Source organism: Hemicordylus capensis, chromosome 3, assembly GCF_027244095.1.
Source record: "Hemicordylus capensis ecotype Gifberg chromosome 3, rHemCap1.1.pri, whole genome shotgun sequence".
In the NCBI taxonomy this organism is placed as follows: Eukaryota; Metazoa; Chordata; class Lepidosauria; order Squamata; family Cordylidae; genus Hemicordylus; species Hemicordylus capensis.
The window spans coordinates 175,048,288-175,075,067 of NC_069659.1; the positions used below are offsets into that span (position 1 = coordinate 175,048,288).

At 42.6% G+C, this 26,780-nt stretch overlaps 1 protein-coding gene across 6 annotated transcripts in view; it reads left to right on the forward strand.

Annotated features, from left to right (window-relative positions):
* The window catches only part of PCDH9 (protocadherin 9), a 1,118,779-nt gene that overhangs the window by 479,345 nt on the left and 612,654 nt on the right, over positions 1 to 26,780 (forward strand). For all 6 annotated transcript variants that reach the window (XM_053310834.1, XM_053310837.1, XM_053310839.1 and 3 more), the window contains exon 3: positions 11,937 to 12,002. In XM_053310834.1, coding sequence (XP_053166809.1) covers positions 11,937 to 12,002 — 66 coding nt within the window. The remainder of the gene's footprint in view (positions 1 to 11,936; positions 12,003 to 26,780) is intronic.

Below are 26,780 nucleotides of genomic sequence, written 5' to 3' on the forward strand. Positions count from 1 at the left end.
CGGAATGGAACAAGCACAAAAGAGGGGAGAGAGAATGTTTCTGAATATATATTTCCAGTGTTTATATATATTTCCAGTGTTTGGCCATTACTTGCACATTTGTTTTTTGTAGTCACGGTGGGAATTCCCTCTCCCCTCTTTTGTGCTTGCCACCTGAACAGACAGAGAGTCAGACACCCAGAGCACTCAACTCACGGCAGAATTGCCACATGCACCATTGTGTGGTGCATTGTGGGATATCTGGAGTCTGGGCCTCCAGAATGCCATGCAGCTCACAAAAGTGCCGGTTGTGTGGGTGCACAAGCCTCATGTCCTGGGATCACACTGGATTAGCCCCTGGTGGCGCAGTGGTAAAACTGCCAGCCTGTAACCAGAAGGTTTCAAGTTCGATCCTGACCAGGGGCTCAAGGTTGACTCAGCCTTCCATCCTTCTGAGGTCGGCAAAATGCGTACCCAGAATGTTGGGGGGCAATATGCTAAATCATTGTAAACTGCTTAGAGAGCTCCGGCTATAGAGCGGTATATAAATGTAAGTGCTATTGCTATTATCTGGGGGGAGGGGAGGTAGGTGCTATCCTGCCTCCCCCCTCCCCCCTCCCCTCCCCGGCGCCCTCAAAGGTCTTGTGACTGATCTGATTGAATTTTCACTCTTTAACCATCATTTGTCATGAAGGACATATTTAAATAGATCCAAGGAGTATCCCCATGTTTCCCTTTTTCTCTTCTCAGCTGGGATTTGATATCACACTGGTGGAGAGCATGTGCTGCACTGGACCACATTAACTGCTGCAGATTAATGGCTAAATCATCACTTCCTTTGAGATGTGGCAACATTTACTTTTTCCATACCTGACCTACTCTTTTAACACTTCCTGTCTCTGCATTGTGGCAAAAATATGTGTGTCTGTGTATTCTTCCTCTTTCTTTTGAAGAGGACGTTTCCTGAATGCTTGGAGCTCCCTTTCCATTTCATAAACAAACTGTTTGTGGGGGTTGAGAGGGATTGCATGGTTTTCGAGGCAGGCTCCCTTTCATTAAGGTTTGTCTGAAATCTACCATATTTTTTACCTGAATAGACCAATATGTCTAGACTTTCCATCTCTCAGTGTCTTCCAGATGTTAAAAGGAATGTTATGCTAGTGCAAGGTGACAGATGGACAAGACTGGTGGCTGGACCTCTTTGATTATGGATGTGATACAAAGAAAAACAGGGGAGACTTTTTATCTTAAGATTTACCTATGACTTACCCCAATCTCTGAGGATTGAAAAGACACATAAGTACTTGGACTGCTTATATTGGTAAAAACGGGGCATCATTTTGCAAATTCTAGCTTCTGGTATATGGGTCGCATCATGGTAGATATTTTTTTTTAAGCTACCAGGTTGCTTTAACTGGGGTGGTACAATGACTTATGCAAAACTGCGTTTTATCTTTGTTCATAGAGGCAAGTGAATTAAGCGTTTTTAAATCAAGAAGTTTTTCCAAGTGGCAGATGAAACAAATATTTGTGGTTAAATGGTAATTGTGCTGTAGTTGACTTGCTGGATCACAGAATGTGTAAGTCTGTATAGATATGTAGTCTAAACAGTTTTTCACCATAAGAAGTATGTGTTTTCCATTTCAAACTTGTGATTTTTTTATGACTTTTGGAACTTGTGCACATTAAAAAAGCTTTATCTTTAGTGGGTGGCTTCCATTTCACTCCCAGTTCTATTCATGCTCTCAACCATGCCATAAATAAAGACAAGCTGGAAGCAAGAGCATTATGAAGACAAAACAGGCAGTGCCAGGTGGCAGAGATAGAAGTAGAAGAAATTGGCAAAGTCTTATCTGGTGCTCTTTCTTGAATTAAGAGTTTATTCTGCAAGCTTTTTGGCTTTTTTGCACTCATATGCATATATCAAAATGTCAGTTTGCAACTAAATTCAGCTTCCTTGATTACTATTATTTATCTTGCTGTTATCACTTGCATCCTTTGGTCCTTAAGAGCAATAATGGTTTACTTTCTAAGTATAAATCTTCAGTGTTTTCACACAGTGTATGTGTATGTTTTAAGAGTAGGACCCAGATCAGAGATGCTGAACTTCAGCACCAGCCTGTTGAGGATTCTGAATTGGAAACCTCACACCCTCAGACCGTGAGCTATGATGGACCTCATATAGGTGGGCAAGCTGCCTTGTAACCACCAGGCTCGCCTGTGAGCCTGGTGGTTCTGACGATTACCAGGAATCAGGCTGGACTACCTTATCCCGCTTTCTGGTGATCATCGGGCTAGCTTTAGGAAGCCCTAAAAAGCTTACCGCCCCCCCTCCCACACACACACACACACACACAGATTATCGTTCCACCATCCCTGGGTGGGTGGATTGCCTGTCCACATGAGCACTGGCTGAGACATGAGCAAAAAAAAAAAAAAATGAGGTTAAGGGAGTGCTAACTCCCTTAACCTCCTTTTGAAGGGTGGCCCCGTAGGCGGGTTTGCTGCCATGGTGCCAATGGGATTGGGCCCGATCCTGGCATTTCACACGTGAGTGCAAAACCAGGTTGGGCTCCCTTAGCCCAGTTTTGCATGCATGTGTGAATAGCCTCACTGTTTTAATAGTTTCTAATATTGTTTTAAATTGTAAATTATTGTAATGTTTTAACCCTTTTAATTTTTTGTAATTTGTATTATTTTATTGTAAACCTCCCAGAGGCATAGGTTTTGGGTGGTATACAAATATGTCTAAATAGATAGATAGATAGATAGATAGATAGATAGATAGATAGATAGATAGTATTCACAATTTCTCCACCCACGATCTTGAGTTGCACATGTGTTTACAATGTTATACTGTGTTACGAAACAGGCACAGTAATGCCTATAGTTAAGGTATATATATTTAACAAAATAATATAGATGAAGTGGATTGGACTCCCTTTAAAGTTGTATAAGTAACATTTTGACACGCACACATACACATCTGACATAATTGATTTCAAAATTCCCATTTATTCCCTTTTCAAAAACCAAGAGAATTAATTGGGAGGGGGAATGGTTTACTGAGATTCCAGAGGCTTATAATTTTCACTCATACTGAAAAAAGCATGGAAATTTGTGTAAAGATGACCATCGTAATCTCCACACCATGTACAGTCTTCAGTATTATGCTAGCTTTGCAAATTAGGCTCCAGGCACCCACACTTTGCCTTGGTCTTTGAGCTTAGCATTGGGCTGCAGAGGAATATGTCCAAGCAGATATTCATCAGGTGCGGTTTTCCCAATCATTTGCTACTGATGCACCTGATTAATTTGTGCATTGGTACAAAGCAAAGACAGAACAGGTTCACCACCCTCCCAAATTTCTCTGCCAGCTATCTTTTTTCCTTCCATTCACACGAATGACAATATAAATACTTGCTTGAACCTCATTGAAGGGAGGAGGAAGGGATGATCTTGAGATAGCAACCCCTCCAGACTTCATGCTCTGAGTTTCATTTCATTCCCATGTCTTTTGGAGCATGAATGAAGACTGAGAAAACCTTAGCTGTCAACTTGAACTGAAGAGTTTGTTGATATTTTAATTTTATAATAATATATCTCAATTTTGACACAGTGATAATATGTGTATGAAGGCCTTCATAAGTGTGAACGTGTAGTCTGAAATGTCATTGCTGCTGTTCAAGAAAAGATAAAACGGGGAATAAGTCTTGTTCTTTCTCTGGTTGCTGCTGAATCTTGTCATATTTGCAAACTTTGGATGGGGAAGTTCCCTTCATAGCCTCAACTGAATCCCGAAGAGGATTCAGAGCTGCTATTTTATATTTTGGCAAATCATGTTAGTATATTACTTTTATTGTGCTTCAATAAATTATTTGCAATTTGGATATCTTTACTGGATATCTTGAGTGGAAACAATACTTTTCCTTCAGTGTCCAGATTTGTACTTAGCTGCAGGATATTGTTTCGTTCATGGATGACGTAGGCTGAATTTGACAAACCCAGATTTGCTTCTGTGTAATGTGTGGGAAGACTCTAAAGATATTGAGAAGAGAACGAGTTTATAGATTCTCGAAGAGCAATTCATGTGCTTATCACACATTAGCCCTTTGCAATTGTGTAAAAATCCTGCGGCAGTGGCAGCCAGTTGGGGTGGAGCAGTTGGTGAGGGGCAGAAAATGAGCTTTCCCCTGCCTTCTACTCACCCTCTTTTTGCCTTCTTCTCATGTTGATTATCCTCAGATCCATGGTGGATGGTTGGGGTGGAGCGGGGTGGGGGCAGAAAAAGAGCCACAAGTGCAGCTCATTTGCTTTCTCACCCTGACTGCCTCTTTCTTACCCCATTCCACCGTGGTGTTAACCCCAGGTATGCAAGCTACTCACCAGGTTGAGGAACCCGGAGAATGAGCAGCTCACATACTTGGGTTTAACACTGTGGTAGGACAAGGCAAGAGGCAGCTGGGTGGCATGAGATGGTGAATGAGCCACACCTCTGGATCCTTTTCTACCTCCCCCCACCCGACCTCACCCCATTCCACTCCGACCAGCCACCTTGGATCTGAGGATAATCGATGCGTGGAAGGTGAGCAGTTTTGGGCTTCCTGGATCCGTTCCTCATCTCCACACATTGTTTGAATGTGTAAAGTCTTCTGCAGGAAGACTATGTGTACATCTTGTACAAGTGTAGGCTCTATGTAGAACACCCAATCAAGATGTGGAGCATAGGAGAGGGGCCAGCAAAAGCAATCCTGGTTCTCCCTTTCCACCTGTTAATTTTCTCTGCATTTCTGACAACCTTTATAGCACTATTCTGTGACATCTGGTTTGAGACTGAATATGCACTTGACAGGGAGTTGTAGCCAGCCCTGCTTCCTGATGTCCCTGTATAAAATTTCCAAGTATATTTATGTCTTATTCAGACATTATATGTTTAGATAAGATTTTTTAAAACGGTGTAAATGTGTATGTAAAAATGTGATATGTGAATTGAGCTAATATACCATATTCCCACGTGAATGTGTATTTCAGATTCTAAAACACATGTACATGTTGTGTGTGTGTGTGTGTGTGTGTGTGTGTGTGTGTAATCCTTATTATTCTCGATATTTGTATGGGAATGAGGTATTTCATGTCCATTAAAGGGTGCAGATTGATTAAATTGCATGAGTCAGCAGAAAAACCATCAACGACCATGCTGACCTTTCTTCTGATTTTCTCCAACACAGTAGACCATTTCTATTACTGTGTGCAGGTCGGTAGTTCAATCTGCTTTTATTTTATTGGGGAAGAGAGCAATCGTCTGCGCTCCCAGTTGTTATCTCCCTTCCTGCTGGATTGCAATATATCACCCAACCTACTGATTTTATGTTACTCTCCCTCCTCCCCTCCCTTCCCAAGTGTTATTCTGTTGAGGAATTCTCACATGGCCCCTTCTGTTTCTAGATGGTGAGTGCTAGATGAAATGAATTGCCCAGCTGTATTTCTGTTAAAATGTTTTACTGGTGTCAATGCATGAGACAGAAACATAAGCAGAGGTGGAGAAAGAGAGAGATTAGTAAACTGAACTCCTGTTTAGAGGCACCCAGTTTTACGGCATCTTATATTATGTTGACTTTAAGCCCCAGCTGGGAAATGAAAGGGAAATATTTGACTCTTTTTTCAGTTGCTATCCCTGAAGGTAGTTTGTGTAGGATGGTTACTAACTCCCCTTCATAGTTTACTTTTATTTTAACTCAGGTGTTAGGAGGTCCTGGACACATGGATGGTGATGATTTTTCTCTCTCTTAAGAGTGAGTCCTAGAATTACTCCCAAGTTTTGCGTAAAGCAGCATTTTCCTGCATGGGCAAAACATCTGAGGAATTTCAAGCAACCCTACAAGAGCTGCAATAACAGCAGCCACATTTCTCGGGATTTTGCATATCCCTTCTGCTGATGTACTTACACAATATCCATCTCCACACAGCTCTCTTAAGCCATTGATTTTTTCACAAACTGTGTGTTAGAGTTTTGTCAGGTTATTTTCTCCTTTCTCAGAGTTAGGTGGAGGAGAGTAGGAGCACAAACAAACAAGCAGAAGCCCCATCTGACTTCTCTGCTACTGGAATATACCATTTCGGACAGTGGTTGGGGAATGAAATGATTGATGTTTGCTAATCAGCCTGTTAGGGACAGTGGTCTAGGCTAAACTTTTTCAGAGCCCCTTCATTATGAATATGTAGGGAGTATTTAAGCATGGGAATACTCAAATATTTGTTCTCTGCCTGAAGTCTGAACTAGTGCAGTGTAGCATTAGATTCATCCCATGGGGCTTCTATTCATCCTTTTTAGCTCTCAATCCAAATGTAATTGGTTTAGCAGCCTAGCAGGACCTACAAAAATACCTTCCATCAAAAAAAGAGCTAAAGAAAGGATAATAAGATATGGGAGGAAAGACCTGTTTTGAGCCATCTTGCTAAATAATTTCGGCTTACCTTACATTTCACATACAATTCCCATTCAGGGTCTCCATTTTTGTTTTATCCATCATCATGGTACACACCAATATACACATATGCCTGTGCACCAGTAGCCTTCTTTAGTCTTCCTGCTTCTGGATATACTGTTCTTTGGTGAAGAGGGAAGGGTGTGTGCCAGCTAACCATGCCCCCTGCTCTCCTCTCATTCAGCACTAGTCTGCAGAGGCAAGCCCTGAACCTGGGTAGAGTTCCTCTGTGATGTGGAGTGCTGGGCAGTCCGAGCTCCCATTCTCTCTCTCCCAAGGTACACTGTACCCAGAAACATAATGACGGAGGAGGGCTGTGAAGCTCCTAATGCTGGTAATATGTTTAAAGTACTATACCACCAAATAGCAGCTTCTCGTAAGTGATGCATTATCTTAAGAGTGTTACCACAAGTAGGAGCATCACATGTGTGCTTGATACAAAGCACTACAAGTACCAAAACTTTCAGATTTCAGTACAGTTAATGCCCTCTGAGAAGGGGGGGGGGAGAGTATCCTCTCAAGTGGACTTCTAGGGCAGAATGTAGGCCTGTGTAACACTTGCCATCTATGGAATACACTTGCCATCCTATGTAAAACTTGCCATCTATGGAACAGTTCCAACAATGCTTCCCCTTGGTTGCATATGCTATATGCTCCTACTTGTTTTCTCATTAAACTTCTAAGGTGAAGTATTATCAAGAAATCTTGCCTCAACTCTTGGTATCGTCAGGTTGCATTGATTAAATATCCTCATGATTGCATCCTTCAGGTCCCATATGTGATGCAGAACTTTATTTAGTTTTGATTATACTGACTATTGTAAAAACTAATCCAGAATGATATTGGTTCCTTATTGTGAGAATAAGGATTGGCTATTCTTGATGGACCTGAGAGTCACTCCATTATCACCATATGAAGGCTGTGAGCATAGAGGTGCCTCCAGGATTAGCAGTGGGCCCTCAGCAATTACTGAAGTATGCCGCCCCCTTGTGTCAGCTCAGCTTACAGCTTATTTATTTCCCCCATCCACTCTTCCTCAGCTTGTACACCAATGCTGCAAAATGTGTAGACTGCATGCAAACGTCTTTTTAAGAGGGTTGATAGTCCTTAATAAGTTATTTGGCCAACTTACTCTCTTTTTGTTGAATTGTATTTGCTAATATCCTTGGAGATTTGCTTCAAAAGCATTGAATAATCAGGTATCTATTGTTTTGAGGTATGCTTCCCTTTGAAATAAGATTCTGGTTGGCAAACAAAGGGATTCTTTCAGGTTCTTTGGAAACCTCAGACTCAACATCGGAAGAGAATGTTTTCCGTGAATATAAAGAGTAAGAAGCTCCTTTCAAGACTAATCCTTGGGTAAAAGAACTGTGATGTAATTCTACAAGAATATATGGCACGTGTAGGATATCAGATGCATCTGATGGATGAACTTTGGAACAGATTTGTGTTTTCCGTAGGGGCTGACAGCAGTTTGATGTAAAAGTTTCTGATGTTTCCATCTTTGCTCACCAAATAATGATAAAAGCATGGGCAAACCACTCTGAAGCAAGTATGAATTTCTTTCTGCTAGGCAGAGGAATACAAGGAAAATAAACAAAAACACAGATCTTGTGTTTATTTTACAAGGATTGCAACTTTAAAAAAAGATGGAGTTTTGTTCCTTGGGTGAGACCATGAGCGGGAGTGAAGCCTAGTTGGGTGCACCTCTTCTTCCCCTCTGACACCCAGTTGCCCCTTTAGAATCATGGCTGGATTAATGTGGATCAGTTTACACATTTTATGTATATTTGTATGTACTGCATAATTTGCCCACCCCCAGATAAATTTCTGTGGATGGCCAGACCTGCTACCACTGCCCATCTTGGTGACAGAGTCTGAGAGTGGTTGTGTGTCACTTCCACTGCCTCGACACCATGGCCTGAGAAAGCTGACTACTTACCCGCAGATGAAAGGGGAAGCATTGTATTGTCCTTTGCCTCAGGCAGCTAAGTGTTTGGACCACCTCTGTCTGGATCTCTTCGCTGGTTACAATCCATCAACCTACAAGCCATCAACCTCCTCTTCTTGGTTGCTTCTCTGGGCTTTTTCTTGAATCCTTAGTTCACAATTACAGTCTTGAAACAATGCTTTCATTTGACTGCCTTCAGTTCTAGACTATGGTGGGCAATGTGTTCAATACAGTCACAATGACCCCAAATCATGATCTGACCCAAGGTATGACAAAAATTGAAAAACTCCACCAGGATACCAAATATATTTTAATAATATATTAAATTAAATATATACTATATAAATATAATTATATTATGTATCATATTAATATTTACAATATAATAATATAATTATATTTATTATAGTATAATTATTATAATATATTCATATAACATATTAAATATAAATATATAATATATAAAAATATATTAGACTAATATATTTGTATTATAGCAATAGCAATAGCACTTACATTTATATACCGCTCTATAGCCAGAGCTCTCTAAGCGGTTTACAATGATTTAGCATATTGCCCCCAACATTCTGGGTACTCATTTTACCGACCTCGGAAGGATGGAAGGCTGAGTCAACCTTGAGCCCCTGGTCAGGATCAAACTTGTAACCTTCTGGTTACAGGGCGGCAGTTTTACCACTGCGCCACCAGGGGCTCCTTGTTTTATATATATATATATATATATATATATATATATATATATATATATACATACATATATATATATACATATATATATATATAAAAACTATTAAAGCAATATCTTGAAAACAGTCTGTGCCAGCTTCATCAATATTTTAATAAATAAATGCATCTTCTGTTTTAATGTTTAGTAGCAAATGGGATAGCATGGGATGCAACAAATGATTGGTCCAAAATGCCGAAACCACAATATATTTCCCTGCGAGTCACCTGCCCCCCACCCCCCATATTTACTTGCTTTGCTTGATAGCTGAATACATTCATAGTGCTCAGTGTTGTTACAGCATGAATGGTTCTCCCAGAGAGATGAACTGCTATATCTTTGGCTACATCCATGCAAAGGATGTGCCATATTTTATATTTAGGCCTGATTTAAACATGACAAAAGTAGTGTGAATGTCCCTTTCCCATGGCTGCCACTATGGGTACAGGTAGAGCAGCATGTATATGTCATCCTTACCACCATGTACATTGTGTCATGGATAAACTGGTACAGGCTTACAGCTGTGTATGCAACGGCTTGATTCATGTGATTCTTCTTCCTGTGGGTGGGGGGAGGAAAGGATCTAAGCTTCCCAGGTCCAGATGCTGAAAAAAGTTGACATCCATCACCAAAAAAGTGGAAATAGAGGATGCTTTTTACCAAGAAAAGAAAAGAAGTCTCCACTTTGCATAAATGTGCATATGTTTATTGGTATTATATATGCAATTTTGATAAAAGTTGGATAATTTGAGAATAAATACAGCTCACCACTGAAACTGATGACCAGATGAGCCGTATGTCTGCCAGGTGTGCGGTCTAGGTGCTGAGTTCTCAAGGTCCTCTTAACCATAAATTAATCTCCTGGTTAGGTTTCCCACACACATTGTCTTCCTCCCTTACGGGTCAATCAACCCAGCCAGGCCAGCAACTTCGCCTCTTGGCTTGAGGCAGGGCAGCCAGCTAGCTACCAAGTCAGCCTCTTTGCATGCTGGTGCAGCGGTGCCTGCATGGTCTCCCACTCGTTTGCTGTTCTCCACCACTACAAGCCATTATAGTCAGCTTTTCAACAGAAGGGTTCACAGTGGTTTTTTTAAAAAAGCTCCCCTGCTCCCCAAAGGCCATTGAAGGAATGCTAAGCTGAGGTTGGATAGTTTCAGCTGCTCTCCCCATGATAAAGAGAAGAGATTCACAAATTCTAAAGGTGTGTTTTTTGTTTTTGTTTTGCTCAGCAGGGGTAATTGCTGAGTAAAGTTAGTTAGCTCACTACTAACTTCTCATTGCCACCACATGAAGGAACAAGCTGTACCTGCCAGGCCCACCTATCTGTGCTCCTGCATTGTGTGGCTCTGCAACCTGCTACTGAAGCAGAACCTCCCCTCTGGCTTCCCCATTGGATGGATGGTCAGTAGGAAGGGGAAGGAGATGGAGGAAGAGGAGCTACTCATTAGAGCAAAGCAATCTGAGCAAACAAAATGTTCCAGTTGCTCCCAGGACACCACAACACATGCAAAAAAGGTTATTTTATCCCCCAAACAGGCTCTATTCTTCCTAACAAAAAATAGTAGCATGTCCTTTATTAAAGTCCCTAGCTGGCAACCATAAATGTAGTGCAGGTTATCATGTGTTACAAGATGTGCTTCATTGTTGTGGAGGGAGGGAGACTACCAGTGCCACTGTTAGGCATGGACGTGGGGGCCCAGGTCCATATGCCCTCTCTCCTACAGGACACTTTACCCCCAAGGGTAAAGAGAGTACCTTTTATATTTCTGGAAGGGCTTGGCCTTAGGTTCTGAAATTTGGCACAGATGTAGTCCAAGATGGTAGACTGTGTATTTTTATTTTAAGGAAATTGGTTAATCCTGTGCTATTTAATGATTTTTCCCTGCAAGAAATAGTTGTCTCCATCCATAGAGTACTTCACATCTAGTGAACGCTGAACTGTTAAATCAGAATAAACAAACAACATTTTTTTAAACAAATGCACTATGCTGAAGTTGGTTTGTGGTTCAAAAGGTCTGCATGAGAACTGTGAAGCAAGGGGCATGGTTTGTGGTCATAATTCCCCCCTTATGAATGCACTATATGTCCAAGTTTGTTTTGTGTTTGGACCACGGAGCAAGGGACACGTGTTGTGTCCCAGTTTGTGTATGTGAATCCATTGGGGCTTGAGTATTCGTTTTCTTTTCTGTTTTTTGGCAAGTGCACTCTGGCCCAGATATGTGGGTTTGAGAGGAATGATCAAGAAGACGTATGGATCCTTTGGTGGTTCTGTAGTCCTCCCTCACATCCTGCACCAATGCACTCTAATCCAGACCTGTGGGTTTGTCATGAAATATATATAAACAGAGAGGACGTGGGGTTTTTTTGGGGGGGGGGAGGTTTGCTGGCAAGCGGGGGGGGGGGGGGGGCTGTACGCTCATTAGGTCTAGAGTCCAAAATTACCTAGCTACACCTCTGAATACCTTAGATGATCTGCAAATAATATAGTTCTGTTGTTATCTTTGTCTTCTTTTTTTTAAAAAAAAACCCGCTCTCTACCAGGGCTCCCAAAAGACACTAGGTCCAGGATCTGGGATAAGCTAGCTATACCACTGTGGACCACTTATATATCACAGGAAGGGACTAAAGAGATCCTGTAACTTTATGCATTGGACTTTAACCCATGGATTGGCTGTTAGCCTTATGGAATTGACTTTAAATGCAAGAAGCTGTGGGGGGATAATTTTAAGGTGCCATAAAGGTGACAAATCTTTTTATTCAAATATTACTTGCTTTTTAGGCACTGAATTGTGGAGATATGCCGAAGTACTTGTGGGAGATTTGGGTACCTGACAAACCATGGGTGGTAAGATATCAGATCTGTTTAAAAAAAAAAAGAACCCATTTGTTTTTCTTCAAAGGCAAATATAGTGGGCCCAATGTCCCACTGAAATCAGTGCTCAAGTTCCTTTAGAGACTTACATTCATCACCATGTTTCACCAATGTAATGTTATTCATAGATTTTTAATAGGTTTGAACAAATTACCATGATCATAGACAATGGTGTAACAGGAACTGTATATATTCAGCCATTTAGTCTGTACAGGAATTAACTAAAAATTGTTTTCATGCTGGTCCAAAAATAGAATGATTCAGTGGCAATCAGGAGCACACACAATATGGAACTGAAATTCTCCTTTCAAATATTCTGAGATTGAAAACAATATTGGGAATGGTCTCTTTGTAGCTTAAGTGTGTACTAGAAGAAGAGACTATTCACCCATTCAGGAAGAGGTGGCAGATGGTCAAGGGTGTGTTCAGCTTCTATGAGAAGGTAGATTTTGATCAAAGCGTACCTTCAAACAAGCAATCCCTGTATGAAATTTGAGGTAGTATAGTCTTGATTGAACATTTGAATTAGCCCTGATGATTGAGCAATTGAGGAATGATAGTTTCTGTTTTTCTCAAAGATGCCCTTAGCTTATTACTCCTCTCCTTAATGAAGATGGTGAATGTTCCTTTCATACATGTTATGTCATGAGGCAGTCCTAATTGATTTCAGTAGAACTCTGGATTTCTAGAACTTGATTTCAAAGGCCATACCATGGCCATGAGTAGATAACACCTAAATCTAAATCTTCCAGGTCATGGCCCTGAGGTCAATAACATGACCCAGAAGATGGAAAAGATTTAAGTGCTGCTCTGTTGACTAGATGAAGGTAGAATGCCAGGTTCCTGTTTATAAAAGCCCAGTCTAAAGGTGCTATATCAACTGTCACAAGGACTGAAGTTGCATATGCTGTTTTCTTCTGTACCTAAAGAGGGCTCTGAATGGCAAGAACAGACAGTCGCAGGTATCTCACTACATTAGGCTGCAGCTTAGTGGTTTATGGTTCAAGTGCTGGAACACCTGACACAGTTAAATATTTCTTAACGTGTGTTGTGTGTGTTTGTATAAGATGCCCTACAATTCAAGAAGATTTGGATTACAATTTATACTGCAGTATAAATTTGTTACAGTTGTCAAGTGTAGGAGACATTGGCTGCATCCTCAGGATCACAAGGATCCTGGTTAAAAAGTTAATCAGAATCAGTGAGCCCCTCAGAGTTAACTGTGAGAACACAGAATTCCAGGGCAATCCTGGTCAAACAGTTCCAGTTAACCAGCATTTAACTAGGATTCCAGAATGGTTTGACCAGGATTGCCTTGAAATTCTGGGCCTATTCTCACGATCAGGCAAAATCGGGCTAGGGGAGCCTAGCCCAATTTTGCCTGACCGTGTAAACCACCGGGCTCGCAGGCGAGCCTGGTAGTTTATGAGTGGCTAGCTCGCTTTAGTAGCCCTCCCCTTAGCCTGGGTTTGCAGAGCAAGCGCTCCGCAAACCTGGGCTGCCTGATCGTGAATAGCCGTGGTGCGGCTCCGCGCTGCGGATACTCGCAAGTAGACCCCTGGAGGGGAGGCGAAAAGCCACCTCCTGGCTCCGAAGAGCTCCCAAGTATGCCCTGCGTGCTCACGCAGGGCATACTGGAGCTTCCGGCGGCCACGCAGCCCCCGAGTTCTCCAGTCCCTGCTGGCTCCATCACGGAGCCAGCAATCATGTAGGTGGCCGATCTGGCCGCCCAGGGCTCCCTCCCTGCTCATGTGTGGGGAGAGCGGGCTTAGCCCGCTCTCCCTGTGCACTCTCAACAACTGGGTCTCACTGATCGTGAGACGTGGCTCTCTATGTTCTCACAGTCAGCTGGGCAGGGCTCACTGATCCTGATTAATGTTTTAACCAGGATCTTTGATATTCTGAGGAGAGAAAAGCTGGTCTTCTGGAAGAAAGCATGAATTGTAGGAATATGTAAATTGATTTGGGTACAAATTGATTTGTACACGAATTTAGCTGATACGGGTGATTTGGAAACAAAACAAATCACCCCTGTGGTTCAGGTACAAATCAAATTGTGCCTGATTTGATTTGAATTGATTCGAGATTCAGGTCCCTCCTATTAATTCCCCCAGATCCCCAGCTTTCTTTTTTTTTGGTAAAAAAATAAAAAATAAAAAAGCTAAGCTCTAGCCCTTGTAGAAGTGGAGTTATGGAGCAAAATGTGTGGCCACTATTTTTCAAGTGTTTAGATTATTTGGTGTATAATAACTTTCCCTCATTATACACTTTCATTTTGTCTTTTTGACAGTGCCAACTGTCAGATGCCATGTGCCAACTACACCCTCCCCACCTTCAAGGCAGTGGGGTACTCATTTTAATTTTTAGGAATATTGGAATATTTAGATTCTTTGGTGTCTAATAACTTTTCCTCATAATGAATCCCTATGAGGATTCATTATGAATCCCTATGAGGATTCATTATACACCAAAGAATCTAAACACCTCAAAAATTCCTAAAATATAAACTTAGTACCCAGTGGCTTTTGGGTTATGTGGTAGTTGGAACATGGGATGCCACTAATTCCCCATTCCCACCTGCAAAGCAGTGGGGTCAAAATGAAGAGAAGAAATGAAGGTGTGTAATGAAGACACCAAATAATCTAAACACTTCAGAAATACCTAAAAAATATACTGAGTACCCCAGTATATATGTGTGTGTGTGTGTGTGTGTGTGTGTGTGTGTGTGTGTAGATGACACATGGCAGTTGACAGTTGGCACTGTCCATTGATAGTCAAAACCCCTGCTAGCTTGGCAAAGAGGCACCTTTTAACGTGGTGATTCTCCTTATTTAGCAGGGGGAGAGTAACTGGCCCTATTTACCCCCAGCACAGTACCTCCAGAATCTTATGTTTCTTTTAGATTGTGAGCCCTTAGGGGACAGGGATCCGTCTTATTTCTTTATTATTCTCTGTGTAAACCACCCTGAGCCGTTTTTGGAAGGGCGGTATAGAAATAAAATAAAATAAAATAAAATAAAATAAAATAAAATAAAATAAAATAATAATAATAATAATAATAATAATAATCGTCAAGAAGAAATAAAAACAAGTCAAAATAATCAACATAGCAATACCAGGGGATAGGAGAATAGAAGAAAAAGAAATAGAAAAAAATCACCAAATACAAAGATCTACAAATGGAAATTGAAAGGCTGTGGCAGAAAAAGACCAAAATAATCCCAGTAGTAATTGGCGCCCTGGGTGCAGTCCCAAAACAACTTGAAGAGCACCTCAACACCAAAGGGGCCACAGAAATCACCATCAGCCAATTACAAAAAGCAACTTTACTGGGAACAGCCTAAATTCTGTGACGATATATATAACAGCAGCAACAACATTGACAATAAAATTCAGCCATCCCAGGTCCTTGGGAAGTATTCGATGTCTGGATAAAACAAACCAGTCAATAACACCTATCTGACTGTGTAAATAAATAAATAAATAAATAAATAATAATATGAACAGAAGACATGAAGGCGTATAATGAATCCTCATAGGGATTCATTATGAGGAAAAGTTATTAGACACTATTCCTAAAAATTAAAATGAGTACTCCACTGCCTTGCAGGTGGGGAGGGTGTAGTTGGCACATGGCAGTTGACAGTTGGCACTGTCCAGTGACAGTCAAAATGAACAGAAGAAATGAAGGTGTGTAATGAATCCTCATAGGGATTCATTATGAGGAAAAGTTATTATACACCAAAGAATCCAAACACTTGAAAAATAATGACTGCACATTTTGCTCCATAACTCAACTTCTACAAAGGCTAGAGCTTAGCTCTTCCCCCCCCCCCCCGCTTTTTAATGAAAGCTGGGGATCCATTTTAGGGTTAGAATATGGCAACTTCAAATCCCCATTGTTTCCTATGATGAAAATGCTCAAAATCAGTTAAAAAAATATTTAAGATGAACCACTTTTCCCACTGCCTTGAAATATGTGTGGTAGGTGGCACCCATGGGGACCTACCCACCACCCAAATTTGGTGCCCCTAGGACCTCGTTAAGAGTTCCGAATTGGCCTGAATCTGAATCAAAGCAAAGCAAATACAAATCGGGGTAATTTGAGAGGAGTAGATTTGGATACAAAACAAATCAGGGGTGATTTGTTTGGGGCACAAAACAAATTAAAAAAAACATTTTGTGCACATCCCTAATTAATTGTCCCCTTTGCTAAGCAGGGTCCACCCTGCTTTGCATTTGAAAGGAAGATGACATGTGTGAGCACTGTAAAATATTCCCTTCAGGGGATGGGGCTGCTCTGGGAAGAGCATCTGCATGCTTGCTAACAGAAGATTCCAAGTTCCCTCCCTGGCATCTCCAAGATAGGGCTAGAGAGACTCCTGCCTGCAACTTTGGAGAAGCCTCTGCCAGTCAGTATAGACAATACTGAGCTAGATGGACCAATGGTCTGATTCGGCATAAGGCAGCTTCCTATGATCCTATGAGAACACGACCATTGAAATGGCAGAAATACATCCTTCCATTATAAACATGCAGGGCTGCTTCAGATATTTGTCATACAACTAGGTACCCTGACATGGGGTGTGCAGTGAATGTGTCCATGTCTCCCCTCACCCAGTACACTGTCCCTGCTCTCTTGTATTCACACAGGTAGGTGAAATATCCAATTTGTGCCAAACATGTAGTTAAAATATTACTTGAATGTAGTATTTTAACCACACATTGAGATGTGATTTGGAGATTCTATCCACTCATGTGAATATGGAAGGGTGAGGACAGTGTGATCGTGTGTTCAGTGTGCATACTCACTCTGCATCATGTTGGGCAGCTTGTCAGATGATGATTGTCCAAACCAGCCATCTGTAAATTATCATGGGCAAGTTTGTACATGCACTGGTTTTAAGGTTTGTTTTTAACAAAGGAAAAGCTTGTAGACAAAAGAAAAGACTTGCAGCTTTGTGAAGCAGTTTAAAATCCTGCTTCACAAAATCAAACTGATTGCATTGGGAGAGATTTAAGCCCTCTTTTTTCATTCTTTCCATGCATTGAGTGAACATGTCACAGCGGAGTGAAATCACAGTTGCTGGCCCCATGGGCTTTATATGCATGCCTATGCTTGGGAACCGGGCTTGTGTCAGGGTTTCTGATTCAGAGATGACAGTTTGGGCGGTATATAAGTTAAATAAATAAATTGTGAGCATGGACTCTTCAGACATGCAGATGTATTCATGTGGAGCCCATTTTCACCTTCTCTTGAACATACAAAAATAATGGGCAGAATCAGAAGACACACAGAGGTCAAGTACAGGAGCTACAATGCTGCTCTCCTTCCATTATATACTTCAACACATGGATGGAAAAGTGGCCTTAGAGCATGTGTTTCACTCTCCCATAGAAATCAATGGACTTCAAGTGCTTAATTGAGACGGAATAGTGCTCTTTTTTCATATTATCTCTCGGAGAGTTGTCTGTACTTTGGTTTGTTAAATGGAAACTGAGCATGCAAAAGCAGCTTTGAATTATATCTCATCTGAAGCTTGCCTTTGAAATCATGCAAGACTAAAAAAAATGGCTGTCATATAATTCTGCTTAGCTTTGAAACCCATAATGTTTTAATGTAGAGCTTTGTGGATTATGTTTTAAATGGAGAGATGTTCTCTTGAGAGTTTTATTTGCTACTAATAAATATTGTGTTCTTAACAAATTTGCTATAAATGTTTACACAATGCACTGTAATGGTTTCAAAGGAAATATGAAAAGATATCAAATAAATAAATAAATAAATAAGTACAGGGGTTCTCAAATGTAGACAGAGTTCATGGCTGTTTAGTATTGTCAGAATGATGATCTACATTCCTGGAAATTCATGTAGTGCTACTGTCACTGGCAAATTTACTAAGTCCCCCTAAGTCCAGTGAAGCTTATTCCCACTGAAGTGTGCATAACCTTTCATAAGGGTAGGCAGCCTTGGCTCTCCAGCTTTTGTTGAACTACAATTCCCATCACCCTAGCCATAATTTATAGTGGCAGGGTATGATGGGAGTTGTAGAACAACAGCTGGAGAGCTGCCTACCCTATCACTTGGACTATCATTTGAACGGATTATCCTTAAATATTTGGGTCTCCATCCAATGCACGCTTGAAATCTATGACGTTTCCATGCAACTTACTCCCTGCAGAATCGGGGCCTTGGTGTGTGATCTTGCTGATTATCACTGTGTGCAGCACTTTGAATGTGTGAAAGACTTGCATCTTGAAAAAGATAGGGGCATGTGCATGCAGATGCAGTGCCCAACTATTGGAAAAGCATGCAGACCTGCCTCACATTCTCCATTCAGGTCCCTCTAAACTGACTCAAGGTGGTTCTTGTGGATCTGGGCCTACTTGTTGTTTGTGATTAATTCTATGCATCCAGAACTGGATGGGACCCAAGTGCTTTTGGACCAGGTATTGTTCTTGTCAACAGTGTAGCAAATCACTTTTTAGTACAGTAGAGCCTCGTTAGCCACTTAATGGTGCAGCAGCGAAGTAACTTGCCTCGCAAGCAAGAGGTTGCTGGTTTGAATCCCCGCTGATCTGTTTCTCAGAATATGGGAAACACCTATATCAGGCAGTAGCAATATAGGAAGATGCTGAAAGACATCATCCCATACTGTATGGGAGATGGCAATGATAAATCTCTCCTGTATTCTACCAAAGAAAACCACATGGCTCTGTGGTCGCCAGGAGTTAACACCAACTCAATGGCACAACTTTACTTTAGAACCTTGTTAAGCGCAGACTCCAGTAGTTTCCCGTATCCGTGGCCGGTTAATGGACACCCGGCCTCAGTATACATGGTAGGCTTGTGCCCGAAACGTTTCGGAGGCCATTATGGAGGCCTCCGAAACGTTTCGGCTCCGGGGGCTGTTTCGGTGCTTCGGCACCGGCAGGGGTAGTCCTTTAAGGGTGGGGGAGGGTGCACTTACCCCTCCCGCCGCATATCCCCTGCCAGCGCTCCGTCACTGTTAAGCCCCTCGGGGCGGCAGCGTTCCTACCTGCCGCCCTGTTTCTGTCATCGGCCGGAAGAAGCAAGCGCGCATGTGCCTGTCGTGTGCGTGCACCTGCACGGCAGACGGGTGCGTGCACGCCCGCAACGGGCGCACGCGCGCTTGCTTCTTCCGGCCAATGACAGAAACGGGGCGGCAGGGAGGAACGCTGCCGCCCCGAGGGGCTTAACAGTGACGGAGCGCCGGCGGGGGATATGCGGCGGGAGGGGTAAGTGCACCCTCCCCCGCCCTTAAAGGACTACCCCTGCCGGTGCTGAAGAAACTTCGTGCACATCCCTAATACATGGAGGAAAGGGTTTTAAAGGGTTAAATCTTCATATCCATGGGTCGGGGTGGCTGGAAATGATGTTGGAGGTCATTTCCAGGCACCATTTTGAGACTGGGAGCCATTTTATGGCTCATTTTGGAATAAACCGGGGATGAGGGGGGAAACGTGATTTCCAGCCAATTTTTTGGACAATTTGATACACTTTGTTTGATTTTTTGGACAATTTGATACACTTTGCATTGTTGGACTGCTGGAGACCCATGCAGCACAGTAGGCCACTTTCCCCCACATTTCTAGGGACTTTAACACTGTTTCGCAGACATTTTTCTAACCTCTAGAAAGCTAACCAGATTTCCATAGCTCTAATGACTCAGTATTCACGGTTTCCATATCCATGATAATAGCAGAGCACAGAACCCCTGCAAATACTGAGGTTCTCCTGTATTGAAGTTCCTCTTAGTACACTTTGCAAATGCAAGCCACATCTTTCAATGTAAACAAACTATTTCCCCTTTATTTCTGTTTTATGTTCTCATAGTTTTCTGAGTCTCTTTGCCCCGGTAGCAGCTGCTTCATTTGAATATAACCTAAGTAGCAAAATGTACTAATTTGCCTTTTTGTTCCTTTTAAAAAGTTAGGCCTGTTGTTAAAACTACAAATGAGGTAGCAATTATATGGAAATTCAAATGGTTTTAGTCCAACTAGGTGCTATTCTTTTTGTCCTGAAACCATCTCAGTGAAGCAGAGCAACAAGATGTGTTTTATATCTTGAGTTCATCTCTCCCTAATTAGTACAGCTTAATGAACCATTCACCCCCTTGGTTCTCGCACCTCCCTTTGGGGATTTCCCAGCTGTTTTGCTCTCCTGTTGTAATTGAAATCAAACTTGTTCCAACCTGTAATTGATAGTGAATTCAACCATTTTATGTTTGCCATGAGACAGACGTGTGGTGTATGCATGCAAAGCAGCATATGGACAAAAGGATGTCCTACTACCAATGAAAGAATGTTGGTTTTGTGTCTCCATTTAATTGTTTATCTGAGTAACTGGTGCACGTATGAGAATATATACAGCTGCTCTTCTATACACAGTGATCATGCAGAATAATATAAGCAGAGGCAGAAGGCAGCCTCCCTGCCCAATTGTAGGCTGACGCCCTGAGGGAAGGTGAGGCAAGACAAGACTGGGCTAAGTATAGCAAGTGGCATCAGCTCTAACCATGTCAGATTATCTCATGCCCTGGTGAGAATAGTGACTACAATCAAGAGTTCTCTCAACTCTCCATTGGGACTGAGGCTGCAGGCCCTGTTCTCGACTCTCAGCTGAGTTCATGTAGGTCTCCCCTGCATGCATTTGCTCACCCTGGATATGTCAGCTGAATAGGGCTTCTGGGTACACCTTTTCCTCTGCCCCCACTGAGGCGATTCTCATGACCGCCAAAAAGCAGGCTAAGGGGGCCTAGCCTGCTTTTTGGCGGTTGCGTGCTGCAGTGGGAGCCATGTGGCTCCCGGCAGCAAACCCCACTAATTCTCCCTCCCCTTAGCCCAGGTTAGCGCAGAGAGTGCTCTGCTAACCCGGGTTTTTTGGCTCCACGCCACGGCAACACATGAGAAGACCCCCGGCCAGGAGGCTGCAAGCAGCCTCCTCTCCGATCCCTGCAGCCCCCGCCGGCAGTCGTGTGGGCAGCCGATCCGGCCGCCCAGGGCTTCCTGCCTGCTTGTCTGCAGGGAGAGCAGGCTAAGCCCACTCTCCGTGCAAACCTCTTCTCGGTGAGTCTCACTGATGGTGAGACTCGCCTCACTATTTTCTCTAGTTCCCGTCTTCATTTCTAGATCATTTCTTCCCTTCATTTCTCTCAAGCAGATTGGTTTAAGGAGGCACTTGAATGTTAAAAAAAAAAAAACAAAGGAAGAGAGTTTGATGTCAGGTGGAAGGGCTTTTAGAGAAAGGAAACTGCATGTGGACAGGAATGGAGATGGAGAACAGAGAAGGAATTCTGAGGCTGAGCAGTAATAGAAATTAGGCCTGAAGAACCTGTAACCTGCAAAGCTCTGGTGCCATCTACAGTAAGGTGAGTGGCAACCAAGGAGAGGGCCTTCTCCTCCATGATACCCTGACTGTAGAATACTCTTTCTTGGGAGGCTCACCTGGCTCTTATACATCACATGTCTTTCTCATGGCAAACATAAAAGGGTTAAGTTCACTATCAATGACCTACATTGCTTTCTTTTCAGCATCAAAGACTTTTGATTTCCTGGGCCTTCAAGTGGGCTAAACTATTTTAGCTGCTTTTAAAAGCCTTTTCCACTATTTTCCTCTGTTTTGAGAGTGGTTTATTGCTCTCAGTTTTCTTGGAAACTTTGTTGAAGGTCATATACACATATGTATATGGAAAAAAACTATGTACACCGCTCTGAGCTCCTCGGAGGAAGAGTGGGATATATGTGTAAAAATAAAATAAAATAAAATATTTAAAATAAGTACATAAAAAGCCATTGTGTTTTGCTGCTTGTGTGAAACTGAAACTAATGGGTAGGGTGAAACTGCAAATTACAGGTATCTACTACTCTGAAAGCCATGTGCTTAGTTGATATGTTGTATTCAGCCCCATGGGTCCCAATTTACACAGGTCTGGTCTACAATACAATACATTGCAAAGCAAAAGATTACGGGAGTGTGTGGAACCAGTTTCCATGGTTAGGTTTAAACTCAAACCAGACTGAAGGCTCGTTTGGTCAAACCGACTAGCTGCTCTGGTCTGTTCGATGAACCAACTCAAACCAGTTAGAATTGGTTCACCCATAGGGAATAATGGGGAACTTGAACCAGCCCATTATTCCCCATGGGTAGCTCCTAGGGGCACTAAAGTGATGTCGGTGGTAGGGCATGATGGGTGCTACCTACCAACCAATCAGCAGCAGGCAGCAGGCATAGCAAGGCATTAGGCCCAGCAAGGCCCAGCAGGGCAGCAGGCAGGCCCAGCAGGACTGGACAGACAGAGGCCCAGCAAAAGCAAAGCAGCAGAAAAAGCAAAGCAGCAGGCACAGCAAGGCATCAAGGCAATGCAGAAAGGCAGCCAGCTCTCTTCCTCCAGATCCAGAGGCAGAGTAAAGCCAGGCACTGTCTGCCTGAGCTTCAAGTACAGTTTGAAACTCCCTCTTTTTTCCTCCCAGATCCCCCCTCCCTCTTCCCTCTCCCCTCCAGCCAATGGGATCAGAATTTCCCTGACAACACTTGATTTGGAATAAGCTAACCAGACGAAAGGAGATTGCAAGCAGTGGCAGCAAACCAATCAGCAAGGGAGAGAGACAAGTAAACAAGCAGACAAAATGATGGCCACCATAGCCACTTAAATCTCTGCAGCAGTTTGAACTTGTTTGCATCGAACTGGTATGATTTGGTTCGATCGCAGACCAGCTGCCTTACCTGAGTTCCGGGCTGGTTCACAATCAAACCAGACGAACTGACCTGGTTAACAGCGAACTGGTTTGTTTTGAACCATTCATGCACACCCCTACAACAGATTGGGTTGTTGTTGTTTATCTACATATAAACTATATATAAACTGGTCACGAGCCCTACCAGTTATTCATGAACATAATGTCTTGCAGGTGTTAAATTTAGACTGGTTTGATTTGGTTTTTGTTCCCCCACCGCATCCCACATAGTTCAAGAGAGTAAATGTATCTTTTCAACAGATTAAATAATTGGTCTAGTTTAGGTGTCCAAAACTTTATTGAGAAGTTTCCCCCCTTCTTAATAAAGTATGCTGGCCTAGAAATGATGGCTTTCTTTTGGGCCATGCTTCCCTTGCAATTGAATCCAATATATAAATAAATTGATTCATTGACTTTGAGTAAAGGAAAAACTTCTCAACAACTGATGCAACACACACTTCCCTCTTCAACATTTCATGGATTAGTTCACATTATTAAATTTGTCATTATTAGATTTTGTCATTCACTGAATATATTCATAATTTTATCTTCAAACAGTGAAGCTTCATGGGATTTTACAATACTCAGACAGGCTGAATACAAAACAACATATCTGTTTATACATGGGAATTGGTTTAATTTTTATGGGGGGAACGAGCCCCATTTCCCCCAGTTTAATCATAATTTCTATTACTTGATAATTTGATTGGTATCAGTTTAATATCTGTCATCTCTGCTTTAGAACTTTAACTGGCAGGGGGAAAGAGGCAACATTCTTATAGAGCTCTTTTCTGTCTTTGATTTTGGTGATCAGCAATAAACTATATACATTTTAATGCTTTCTTATATAATATTTCTAAAGGCCCAGGTTATCTGTAGTCTCAGTACTACAATCAGAAGACAGAGATCAGATATGTCAAAAGAGAGACTGTCTGTCAAGTGTCATTGTGAAGAGTGTGGTGTTCTCTTCTACTTGTGCTTGAAAGCAACTCGGTTCCCTTTTGAATCTGCTTGTCAGATACTGGCAACAACTCAGGGTGGGTAAAATCAAGATTCTTGCCCCATGGGCCCCTGAGGCATAATTCAGGACATTAACTACTATCGAAAGACATACTTCTTGTGTTCTTTGATCGTCTCCAGAGACAGAAGACTGGGAAGCCACTTGTAATAGCTAGGATATCGTGTCTGCTGAGTTGTTTCCCAAAGGCAAAACAATCCCCCTTTCCAAATACATACATACATATATATATATATATATATATATATATATATATATATATATATATATTTGCAAACTCTATTAAATATTGTATGCACTCCTGCAAGGGAGATCTAGAATACTACTGATATTATGAATCAATTTTTTGTGCTCCTGAAGATGTAGAAAACAGCAAAAACCAGAACCTACCTACTGACAGCCAAGAACAAGGCCATTCCAGGACAGTTTGCTGCCTGAAATGGAAAATCCAAATGGCAATCTTCTTCCCTTAATAATAGGATTTTTAATTAAACTAGTGATAAATTTCTGCCTTTAATGGTGCCTAAGATCTGCCACCTGAACTGCCTACTTTAGTTTTTCTAATGGTAAAACTGGGGAGGGATGTCGACCAAGGCTGAAAGCCCAAGATATGTCTGTGTGTGCAGTTTTGTGGCCTCACGTTTCCTTGACTATGAGCTATATGAGGTGGCTTCCATAATATAGCAAACATATTTTGTATTCCATAGTACCATTTCCTCCCATTATTTCTACCTTGGAAGAGGAGAACCTCAACAGATGATCTAGGGCAAAATGAATCAGTGTGTGCGGCAAACAGATGATCTAGGGCAAAATGAATCAGTAGCCACCTACTGCCTATCTGGGACCACAAAAGTGGTGTGTGTATGTGCAGGATAGGCTGCATTTGGTGGGTTATGAACTGTATTATATATGACATAGGCAAGTGGAAAGTAGATTATGGCCACTGCAAATTATTGATGGCATGGATAAAGCTTCATGAAAGAGAACTTCATGTACATTATCACTTGCGATGACTACTTCAAACCTCCAAAGAGACTCTGAGCCTATTCTCACAATGAGAAAAAACTAGGCTAAAGTTGCCTAGCCCCGTTTTCTCCTATTGTGAGAACCACCGGGCTCGCGGGTGAGCCCGGTGGTTCTCTGGCGGCTAGCCTACCAAAGAAGCCCACCTCTTAAATGGGGTTAGCGGAGTGAGCGCTCCGCTAACCCGTTTTTCCAATCGTGAGTCACCACGGCATGGTGACTTGTGAGGAGACCTCCGCTGGGAGGCTAAAACAAGCCTCCCAGTTTTGGGGGTCTCCCCAGGATGCCCCGTGCATTCACGGGGACATCCTGTGACTTCCAGGGTACAGGCGGCCCCTGATCCCTGCAGCCCCTACTGGCTCTGTGACGGAGCCGGTAGTCATGTGGGCGGCTGATCTGGCCACCCAGCAGCAAGCATCTGCTGCTCATCTGCAGGGAGAGCGGGCTAAGACCGGTCCCCACACAGAACCCCCCCAGGCTCTACACACCAATCGTGTAGAGCCTCAATGAGAGTAAGAGAGGGAGACTGGAGGAACACCTGTGATTTTGTCTCTGAGCATTTGGGAAACCCAGGAAACACAGTTTCTAATTGTTTGGAGTTATTTGTAAGACTATTTCTCTCTGCACAATTAGGACCTGTACTTTCCTGAGTTTCATGATTGCTTGGAGAAAGCTTGAGGTGTTTTGTTGTATACGTGTAGGATATGTGCAGTTGTATACATGCAGGATCTATGCAGATCTTCAGCAGAATACGTGGAAGACAGGAGCAAGGACAGCATGTGCAACCCCTTTCTGGCTTTCCATGTAATGTGTGAAAAGGTCTTAAGACCCAGGTGGCAAATGTAAGGTCTAAGACAGAGAGGCTCTACACATGATCCATGTGTAGAGCCTGAGAGGGTTCTGTGATTTAGCCCGCTCTCCCCACAGACGAGCATCTGCTCCTTGCTGGGCACCAGATTGGCCACCCACACGACTACCAGCTCTGTCATGGCTGCAGGGATTGGGGCTGCAAGTGCGCAGGGCATCCTGGGGAAATCCCCGACACCGGGAGGCTCATTTTAGCCTCCTGGCGGAGGTCCTCTCATGAGTTGCCGTGGCACAGAGCTGCACCATGACGACTCACAATTGGGAAAACAGAGTTAGCTGAGTGCTTGCTCCGCTAATCCTGTTTAAGGGGAGGGCTTCTTTGGCAGGCTAGCAACCAGAGAACCACCGGGCTCACCTGTGAGCCCGGTGGTTCTCACGATGAGAGAAAACTGGGCTAGGTTCCCAGTTTTCTCCCATCGTGAGAATAGCCTCAGAGTGCCAGGATTCAGAGAGTGACATGTTCAAGTAGAGATGGCTGAAATGCAAAGAATACCATAAAAAAGAGAATAAGTTCCACAGTCTAAGTTCCACATATTACTAACATATCTCTGCTTGCAAGAACTCACTTCCCATTCTCTCATATGAAATCACGAGAGAGAGAGAGAGAGAGAGAGAGAGAGAGAGAGAGAGAGAGTGTTCTCAGTTGTATGTACAAATCATGAATTATAAATTTCATTTATAAAATTTGCCTCCCCCTTCATATATGTGTATATCAGTACCAAGAACTGAAATCTGTGTAGGAAGTTGTATTGGTGCAGGAAATAGTCACATGTGAAGCAGTCCCTAGTGCAATGCAATGAATCCAATCATGAGGTCATTCACACAATCAAAAACTGAGGCTGTTCTCACACCCAGCCTAACCCCAGCTAGGGAAGCCCAGCCTGGGTTAGGCCACCTAGCCTAAAAAAAGCCACCTAGCCCAGCCTTTTAGCCCAGTTTATAGCCTGTGTTAATGGCACAAGTGCTCGCATAACCCAGGCTCCACAGTTGTGTGACCATGCCGGCTGCTTGCAGTTTTTGATTCTGTGAATGATCTCTATATAATTTATTTTTTCAGATTGATATAAACACTAGACTTGAAACAT